This window comes from Oncorhynchus mykiss, chromosome 16, assembly GCF_013265735.2.
Source record: "Oncorhynchus mykiss isolate Arlee chromosome 16, USDA_OmykA_1.1, whole genome shotgun sequence".
NCBI classification, from domain to species: Eukaryota; Metazoa; Chordata; class Actinopteri; order Salmoniformes; family Salmonidae; genus Oncorhynchus; species Oncorhynchus mykiss.
Window position 1 is genome coordinate 697,501 of NC_048580.1, and position 10,000 is coordinate 707,500.

General features: G+C 48.4%; 1 protein-coding gene across 4 annotated transcripts in view; it reads left to right on the forward strand.

Annotated features, from left to right (window-relative positions):
• LOC110517286 (signal-induced proliferation-associated 1-like protein 2) overlaps positions 1 to 10,000 on the forward strand; it is a 317,547-nt gene that overhangs the window by 239,229 nt on the left and 68,318 nt on the right. For all 4 annotated transcript variants that reach the window (XM_036945905.1, XM_036945907.1, XM_036945906.1 and 1 more), the window contains exons 15-16: positions 3,600 to 3,703; positions 6,474 to 6,565. In XM_036945905.1, coding sequence (XP_036801800.1) covers positions 3,600 to 3,703; positions 6,474 to 6,565 — 196 coding nt within the window. The remainder of the gene's footprint in view (positions 1 to 3,599; positions 3,704 to 6,473; positions 6,566 to 10,000) is intronic.

The following is a 10,000-nucleotide window of genomic DNA, read 5'->3' on the forward strand; positions in this document are numbered from 1 at the left end:
GAGAGGAGAGGAGAGGAATTGAGAGGAGAGGGGATGGGGAGAGGAGTTGAGAGGAGAGGAGAGGAGAAAGAGGAGAAAGTGAGGGGAGAGGAGTCGAGAGGAGAGGAGAAAGTGAGGGGAGAGGAGAGGAGAGGAGAGGAGAGGAGAAAGTGAGGGGAGAGGAGTTGAGAGAAGAAAATGAGGGGAGAGGAGAGGAGAGGAGAGGAGAGGAGAGGAGAGGAGAGGAGAGGAGAGGAGAGGAGAGGGGAGGGGAGGGGAGGAGGGAGGAAAGTCAGGAAGAGAGGGAGGGGAGTGGAGGGGTAAGGAAGGCCCAGCTAGCCAGGGAGAGGCATCCCAATCTGTTACCAGTGGGTTAGGCACAGGGAGAGGCATCCAAATCTGTCTCCAGTGGGTTAGGGACAGGGAGGGGAATCATAATCTGTCTCCAGTGGGTTAGGAACAGGGAGAGGCATCCTAATCTGTCTCCAGACTACTACAGTACATATTGTCAATACCCTACACTGTCATTACCCTAACTCTACCAGACTAATACAGTACATACTGTCAATACCCTACACTGTCATTACCCTAACTCTACCAGACTTCTACAGTACATACTGTCATTACCCTACACTGTCATTACCCTAACTCTACCAGACTTCTACAGTACATACTGTCATTACCCTACACTGTCATTACCCTAACTCTACCAGACTACTACAGTACATACTGTCATTATCCTAACCCTTCCACGGGCCCAAGTTCCAGACTTAGTATGTCAACCGAGAGAGAGAGAGAGAGAGAGAGAGAGAGAGAGAGAGAGAGAGAGAGAGAGAGAGAGAGAGAGAGAGAGAGAGAGAGAGAGAGAGAGAGAGAGAGAGAGAGAGAGAGAGAGAGAGAGAGAGAGAGAGAGAGAGAGAGAGAGAGAGAGAGAGAGGAACGACTAGTCAGTGTTGTTAGGATAAAGGCTAGTCAGTGTTGGCAAGCTTCTCCATGTTCAATCTGATTCCATAATGAGATCAAATGATTTGACCTCGTATGATCCTGATCTGCGTAATGTAGCACATTTTTACCACTTCTGTTATGTGATGACAGGATGCTAACCTTACTACAGAGATAGGCTGCTGAGTTCTGTCACACTTGATGCCCTCAATCTCACACAAATTATCAATGAACCTACCAGGTACAACCCTAAATCAATAAACACTGTAGTACTAACTCAAAAAAGTTCTGGGACACTGTAAAGTCCATGGAGAATAAGAGCACCTCCTCCCAGCTGCCCACTGCTTTGAGGCTAGGAAACACTGTCACCACCGATAAATCCACTATAATTGAGAATTTCAATAAGCATTTCTCTATGGCTGGCCATGCTTTCCACTTGGCTACCCCTACCCCGGTCAACTGCCCGGCACCCTCCACAGCAACCCGCCAAAGCCCAAATCCAGATAGCTGATGTTCTGAAAGAGCTGCATAATCTGGACCCCTAAAATCAGCTGGGCTAGACAATCTAGACCCTCTCTTTCTAAAATTATCCCCCGCAATTGTTGCAACCCTAACCTGTTCAACCCCTCTTTCGTATCGTCTGAGATCCCTAAAGATTGGAAAGCTGCTGCGGTCATCCCACTCTTCAAAGGGGAGACACTCTAGACCCAAACTGTTACAGACCTATATCCATCCTGCCCTGCCTTTCTAAAGTCTTCGAAAGCCAAGTTAACAAACAGATCACCGACCATTTTGAATCCCACCGTACCTTCTCTGCTATGCAATCTGGTCATGGGTTCACCTCAGCCACGCTCAAAGTACTAAACCCTATCATAACCGCCATCGATAAGAGACAGTTCTGTGCAGCCGTCTTCATCGACCTGGCCAAGGCTTTCGACTCTGTCAATCACTGCATTCTTATCGGCAGACTCAATAGCCGTGGTTTCTCAAATGACTGCCTCCCCTGGTTCACAAACTACTTCTCTGATAGAGTTCAGTGTGTCAAATCGGAGGGCCTGTTGTCCGGACCGTTGGCAGTCTCTATGGGGGTGCCACAGGGTTAAATTCTCAGGCCGACTGTGGACACTGTGTTAACAACCCTCCAATCGAGCTTCAATGCCATACAACACTCCTTGCGTGGCCTCCTACTGCTCTTAAATGCTAGTAAAACTAAATGCATGCTATTCAACAGTTCGCTGCCTGCACCCGCCCGCCCGACTAGCATCACCACCCTGGACGGTTCTGACTTAGAATATGTGGACAACTACAAATACCTAGGTGTCTGGTTAGACTGTACACTTTCCTTCCAGACTCACATTAAGCATCTCCAATCCAAAATAAAAAATTTAATCTAGATTTGGCTTCCTATTTAGCAAAGAAAGCATCCTACACTCATGCTGCCAAACATACCCTCGTAAAACTGACTATCCTTCCGATCCTTGACTTCGGCGATGTCATTTACAAAATAGCCTCCAGAACTCTACTCAGCAAATTTGATGTAGTCTATCACAATGCCATCGGTTTTGTCACTAAAGACCCATATACTACCCACTGGTCACCATAGCTACACCCACCCGTAGCACACGTTCCAGCAGGTATATTTCACTGGTCACCATAGCAACACCCACCCGTAGCACACGTTCCAGCAGGTATATTGCACTGGTCACCATAGCAACACCCACCCGTAGCACACGTTCCAGCAGGTATATTGCACTGGTCACCATAGCAACACCCACCCGTAGCACACGTTCCAGCAGGTATATTGCACTGGTCACCATAGCAACACCCACCCGTAGCACACACTCCAGCAGGTATATTGCACTGGTCTTCCCCAAAGCCAACACCTCCTTTCCTTCCAGTTCTCTGCTGCCGATGACTGGAATGAATTGCAAAAGTCACTGAAGTTGGAGACTTTATCTCCCTCACTAACTTTAAGCATCAGCTATATGAGCAGCTTACCGATCACTGCAGCTGTTCACAGCCCATCTGTAAATAGCCCACCCAACTACCTCATCCCCATATTGTTAGGAAAAAACTATCTTGCACTCCAGTATTGCTACTTGCACATCTTCATCTGCACGTCTATCACTCGTGTTAATGCTAAATTGTAATTACTTCGCCACTATGGCCTATTTATAGTCTTACCTCCTTACTCCATTTGCACACACTGTATATAGATTTTTCTATTGTGTTATTGACTGTACGTTTGTTTATCTCATGTGTAACTCTGTGTTGTTGGTTTTGTCGCACTGCTTTGCTTTATCTTGGCCAGGTCGAATTTGTAAATGAAAACCTGTTCTCAACTAACCCACCTGGTTAAATAAAATAAAACTGTTGACAGTATGCTAGCAGCTAGCTGTATGCTAGCCCTTCCTTACCTTATTGATAAAAGTATGCTAGCAGCTAGCTGTATGCTAGCCCATCCTTACCTTACTGCTGACAGTATGCTAGCCCATCCTTACCTTACTGCTGACAGTATGCTAGCAGCTAGCTCTCTCTATCGTCCATTATTTACCTTTCCCACTATGCTAGCTCAGTCAATAGCCCTCCTCGCCTCTCCATCCTGACAGTTTGTTAGTTAGCTCACTCTGTAGAATAAGTGACCAACTCATCCTTACCTCTCCTCCATCTCATTCCAGGTCCTCGGTCCTCCATGAGTGCTCCAGAGAGCTACAGGGGGGAGACAGAGAGGGGTACAGGGACACCCTCAGAGAGCCCACCCTTGAGAGTACCCGGTTGGCAGGTGAGTCACTCTGCTTCCGATTTTACTCCTAGCTCCACATTAGATGACCTCTAAATTTCCTCTACTGTCTGTCTCCTACCTGCACATTTGATGACATCTAGATGACCTCTAGATTACCTCTACAGTCTTTCTCCTACCTCTACATTAGGTGACCTCTAGATGACCTCTACTATCTGTCTCCTACCTCTACATTAGAGGACCTCTATGTGACCTCTACTGTCTGTCTCCTACCTCTACATTAGATGACCTCTATGTGACCTCTACTATCTGTCTCCTACCTTTACATTAGAGGACCTCTACTGTCTGTCTCCTACCTCTACATTAGGTGACCTCTAGATGACCTCTACTATCTGTCTCCTACCTCTACATTAGAGGACCTCTATGTGACCTCTACTGTCTGTCTCCTACCTCTACATTAGATGACCTCTATGTGACCTCTACTGTCTGTCCTACCTCTACATTAGATGACCTCCAGATGACCTCTACTGTCTGTCTCCTACCTCTACATTAGATGACCTCTATATGACCTCTACTGTCTGTCTCCTACCTCTGCATTAGAGGACCTCTATATGACCTCTACTGTCTGTCTCCTACCTCCACATTAGATGACCTCTATAGAACCTCTACTGTCTGTCTCCTACCACTACATTAGATGATCTCTAGATGACCTCTACTGTCTGTCTCCTACCTCCACATTAGATGATCTCTACTGTCTGTCTCCTTCCTCTAAATTTGATGACCTCTAGATGACCTCTAGATGACCTCTACAGTCTTTCTCCTACCTCTACATTAGAGGACCTCTAGATGACCTCTACTATCTGTCTCCTACCTCTACATTAGAGGACCTCTAGATGACCTCTACTATCTGTCTCCTACCTCTACATTAGAGGACCTCTAGATGACCTCTACTATCTGTCTCCTACCTCTACATTAGAGGACCTCTACTGTCTGTCTCCTACCTCTACATTAGGTGACCTCTAGATGACCTCTACTGTCTGTCTCCTACCTCTACATTAGATTACCTCTAGATGACCTCTACAGTCTTTCTCCTACCTCTACATTAGAGGACCTCTAGATGACCTCTACTATCTGTCTCCTACCACTACATTGGAGGACCTCTATGTGACCTCTACTGTCTGTCTCCTACCTCTACATTAGATGACCTCTAGATGACCTCTACTGTCTGTCTCCTACCTTTACATTAGAGGTCCTCTGTGTGACCTCTACTGTCTGTCTCCTACCTCTACATTAGATGACCTCTAGATGACCTCTACTGTCTGTCTCCTACCTCTACAATAGATGACCTCTAGAGGACATCTACATGACCTCTACTGTCTGTCTCCTTACTCTAAATTTGATGACCTCTAGATGACCTCTAGATGACCTCTACAGTCTTTCTCCTACCTCTACATTAGAGGACCTCTATAGAACCTCTACTGTCTGTCTCCTACCACTACATTAGATGATCTCTAGATGACCTCTACTGTCTGTCTCCTACCTCCACATTAGATGATCTCTACTGTCTGTCTCCTTCCTCTAAATTTGATGACCTCTAGATGACCTCTAGATGACCTCTACAGTCTTTCTCCTACCTCTACATTAGATGACCTCTAGATGACCTCTACTATCTGTCTCCTACCTCTACATTAGAGGACCTCTAGATGACCTCTACTATCTGTCTCCTACCTCTACATTAGAGGACCTCTAGATGACCTCTACTATCTGTCTCCTACCTCTACATTAGAGGACCTCTACTGTCTGTCTCCTACCTCTACATTAGGTGACCTCTAGATGACCTCTACTGTCTGTCTCCTACCTCTACATTAGATTACCTCTAGATGACCTCTACAGTCTTTCTCCTACCTCTACATTAGAGGACCTCTAGATGACCTCTACTATCTGTCTCCTACCACTACATTGGAGGACCTCTATGTGACCTCTACTGTCTGTCTCCTACCTCTACATTAGATGACCTCTAGATGACCTCTACTGTCTGTCTCCTACCTTTACATTAGAGGTCCTCTGTGTGACCTCTACTGTCTGTCTCCTACCTCTACATTAGATGACCTCTAGATGACCTCTACTGTCTGTCTCCTACCTCTACATTAGATGACCTCTAGAGGACATCTATATGACCTCTACTGTCTGTCTCCTTACTCTAAATTTGATGACCTCTAGATGACCTCTAGATGACCTCTACAGTCTTTCTCCTACCTCTACATTAGAGGACCTCTAGATGACCTCTACTGTCTGTCTCCTACCTCTACATTAGATGACCTCTAGATGACCTCTACTGTCTGTCTCCTGCCTCTACATTAGATTACCTCTAGAGGACCTCTACTGTCTGTCTCCTACCTCTACATTAGATGACCTCTAGATGACTTCTACTGTCTGTCTCCTACCTCTACATTAGAGGACCTCTATATGACCTCTACTGTCTGTCTCCTACCTCTTCATTTGATGACCTCTAGAGGACATCTAGATGACCTCTACTGTCTGTCTCCAACCTCTACTTTAGATGACCTCTAGCTGATCTCTACTATCTGTCTCCTACCTCTACATTAGATGACCTCTAGATGACCTCTACTGTCTGTCTCCTACCTCTACTTTAGATCACCTCTAGATGATCTCTACTATCTGTCTCCTACCTCTACATTAGATGACCTGTACTGTGTCTGTGGTAACCCCCTGGACACATTCAGTGATCATGCAATCCTTTCTCTAGCCACTCCTCATCTCACCCCTCTTCTCTTCCTCCCCCTCTCTACAGAGGCCAAGTGGCACATCCCCTCCACCAAGATCCTCAACTCTCGGAAACAGAGGGATGGGGGAAAGGAGTCGCCCAACAAGCAGAACCGGGTGGTAAGTGACTGGGTGTGGGCTGTGGCGATGGGGGTGTCGAAGGCTGGGGTTGTCACATCTCTCGGTGTCTGGTTGGTAGAGATGAAGGTGTCTAGTTGGTAGAGAATGTGTCTGGTTGGTAGAGATGAAGGTGTCTGGTTGGTAGAGAGGAGGGTATCTGGTTGGTAGAGATGGTTTCTGGTTGGTAGAGAGGAGGGTGTCTGGTTGGTAGAGATGAAGGTGTCTGGTTGGTAGAGAAGGTGTCTGGTTGGTGGGGATGAAGGTTCCTGGTTGGTAGAGAGGAGGGTGTCTGGTTGGTAGAGAGGAGGGTGTCTGGTTGGTAGAGATGAATGTGTCTGGTTGGTAGAGATGAATGTGTCTGGTTGGTAGAGAGGAGGGTGTCTGGTTGGTAGAGATGAAGGTGTCTGGTTGGTAGAGAGGAGGGTGTCTGGTTGTTAGAGCTGAAGGTGTCTGGATGGTAGAGAGGAGGGTGTCTGGTTGGTAGAGATGAGGGTGTCTGGTTGGTAGAGATGAAGGTGTCTGGTTGGTAGAGAAGGTGTCTGGTTGGTGGGGATGAAGGTGCCTGGTTGGTAGAGAGGAGGGTGTCTGGTTGGTAGAGAGGAGGGTGTCTAGTTGGTAGAGAATGTGTCTGGTTGGTAGAGATGAATGTGTCTGGTTGGTAGAGAGGAGGGTGTCTGGTTGGTAGAGATGAAGGTGTCTGGTTGGTAGAGAGGAGGGTGTCTGGTTGTTAGAGCTGAAGGTGTCTGGATGGTAGAGAGGAGGGTGTCTGGTTGGTAGAGATGAGGGTGTCTGGTTGGTAGAGATGAAGGTGTCTGGTTGGTAGAGAAGGTGTCTGGTTGGTGGGGATGAAGGTGCCTGGTTGGTAGAGAGGAGGGTGTCTGGTTGGTAGAGAGGAGGGTGTCTGGTTGGTAGAGATGAATGTGTCTGGTTGGTAGAGAGGAGGGTGTCTGGTTGGTAGAGATGAAGTTGTCTGGTTGGTAGAGAGGAGGGTGTCTGGTTGTTAGAGCTGAAGGTGTCTGGTTGGTAGAGAGGAGGGTGTCTGGTTGGTAGAGATGAGGGTGTCTGGTTGGTAGAGATGAGGGTGTCTGGTTGGTAGAGATGAAGGTGTCTGGTTGGTAGAGAGGAGGGTGTCTGGTTGGTAGAGATGAAGGTGTCTGGTTGGTAGAGCTGAAGGTGTCTGGTTGGTAGAGTGGAGGGTGTCTGGTTGGTAGAGAGGAGGGTGTCTGGTTGGTAGAGAGGAGGGTGTCTGGTTGGTGGAGATTAAGGTGTCTGGTTGGTAGAGAGGTGGGTGTCTGTATGGTAGAGATGAAGGTGTCTGGTTGGTGGAGAGGAGGGTGTCTGGTTGGTAGAGAGGAGGGTGTCTGGTTGGTGGAGAGGAGAGTGTCTGGTTGGTAGAGATGAAGGTGTCTGGTTGGTAGAGATGAAGGTGTCTGGTTGGTGGAGAGGAGGGTGTCTGGTTGGTAGAGAGGAGAGTGTCTGGTTGGTAGAGAGGAGAGTGTCTGGTTGGTAGAGAGGAGAGTGTCTGGTTGGTAGAGATGAAGGTGTCTGGTTGGTGGAGAGGAGAGTGTCTGGTTGGTAGAGATGAAGGTGTCTGGTTGGTAGAGAGGAGAGTGTCTGGTTGGTAGAGATGAAGGTGTCTGGTTGGTTGAGAGGAGGGTGTCTGGTTGGTGGAGATGAAGGTGTCTGGTTGGTAGAGAGGAGGGTGTCTGGTTGGTGGAGATGAAGGTGTCTGGTTGGTAGAGAGGTGGGTGTCTGTATGGTAGAGATGAAGATGTCTGGTTGGTGGAGAGGAGGGTGTCTGGTTGGTGGAGATGAAGGTGTCTGGTTGGTAGAGAGGAGGGTGTCTGGTTGGTGGAGATGAAGGTGTCTGGTTGGTAGAGAGGTGGGTGTCTGTATGGTAGAGATGAAGGTGTCTGGTTGGTGGAGAGGAGGGTGTCTGGTTGGTAGAGAGGAGGGTGTCTGGTTGGTGGAGAGGAGGGTGTCTGGTTGGTTGAGATGAAGGTGTCTGGTTGGTAGATAGGTGGGTGTCTGTATGGTAGAGATGAAGGTGTCTGGTTGGTGGAGAGGAGGGTGTCTGGTTGGTAGAGAGGAGGGTGTCTGGTTGGTAGAGAGGAGGGTGTCTGGTTGGTAGAGATGAATGTGTCTGGTTGGTAGAGCGGAGGGTGTCTGGTTGGTAGAGATGAAGGTGTCTGGTTGGTAGAGAGGAGGGTGTCTGGTTGTTAGAGCTGAAGGTGTCTGGTTGTTAGAGAGGAGGGTGTCTGGTTGGTAGAGATGAGGGTGTCTGGTTGGTAGAGATGAAGGTGTCTGGTTGGTAGAGATGAAGGTGTCTGGTTGGTAGAGATGAGGGTGTCTGGTTGGTAGAGATGAAGGTGTCTGGTTGGTAGAGCTGAAGGTGTCTGGTTGGTAGAGTGGAGGGTGTCTGGTTGGTAGAGAGGAGGGTGTCTGGTTGGTAGAGAGGAGGGTGTCTGGTTGGTGGAGATTAAGGTGTCTGGTTGGTAGAGAGGTGGGTGTCTGTATGGTAGAGATGAAGGTGTCTGGTTGGTGGAGAGGAGGGTGTCTGGTTGGTAGAGAGGAGGGTGTCTGGTTGGTGGAGAGGAGAGTGTCTGGTTGGTAGAGATGAAGGTGTCTGGTTGGTAGAGAGGTGGGTGTCTGGTTTGTGGAGATGAAGGTGTCTGGTTGGTAGAGAGGTGGGTGTCTGTATGGTAGAGATGAAGATGTCTGGTTGGTGGAGAGGAGGGTGTCTGGTTGGTGGAGATGAAGGTGTCTGGTTGGTGGAGAGGAGGGTGTCTGGTTGGTAGAGATGAAGGTATCTGGTTGGTAGAGAGGTGGGTGTCTGTATGGTAGAGATGAAGGTGTCTGGTTGGTGGAGAGGAGGGTGTCTGGTTGGTAGAGAGGAGGGTGTCTGGTTGGTGGAGAGGAGGGTGTCTGGTTGGTAGAGAGGAGGGTGTCTGGTTGGTAGAGAGGAGGGTGTCTGGTTGGTAGAGATGAAGGTGTCTGGTTGGTAGAGAGGAGGGTGTCTGGTTGGTAGAGATGAATGTGTCTGGTTGGTAGAGCTGAAGGTGTCTGGTTGGTAGAGAGGAGGGTGTCTGGTTGGTGGAGATGAAGCTGTCTGGTTGGTAGAGATGAAGGTGTCTGGTTGGTGGAGATGAAGGTGTCTGGTTGGTAGAGAGGAGGGTGTCTGGTTGGTGGAGATGAAGGTGTCTGGTTGGTAGAGATGAAGGTGTCTGGTTGGTAGAGAGGAGGGTATCTGGTTGGTAGAGAGGAGGATGGTGACAGTGTTTCCTAGCCTCAGTGCAGTGGGCAGCTGGGAGGAGGTGCTCTTGTTCTCCATGGACTTTAGTGTCCCAAAACGTTTTGGAGTTAGAGCTACAGGATGCAAATTTCTGCTTGAAAAAGCTAGCCTTAGCTTGCCTAACTGCCTGAGTATATTGGTTC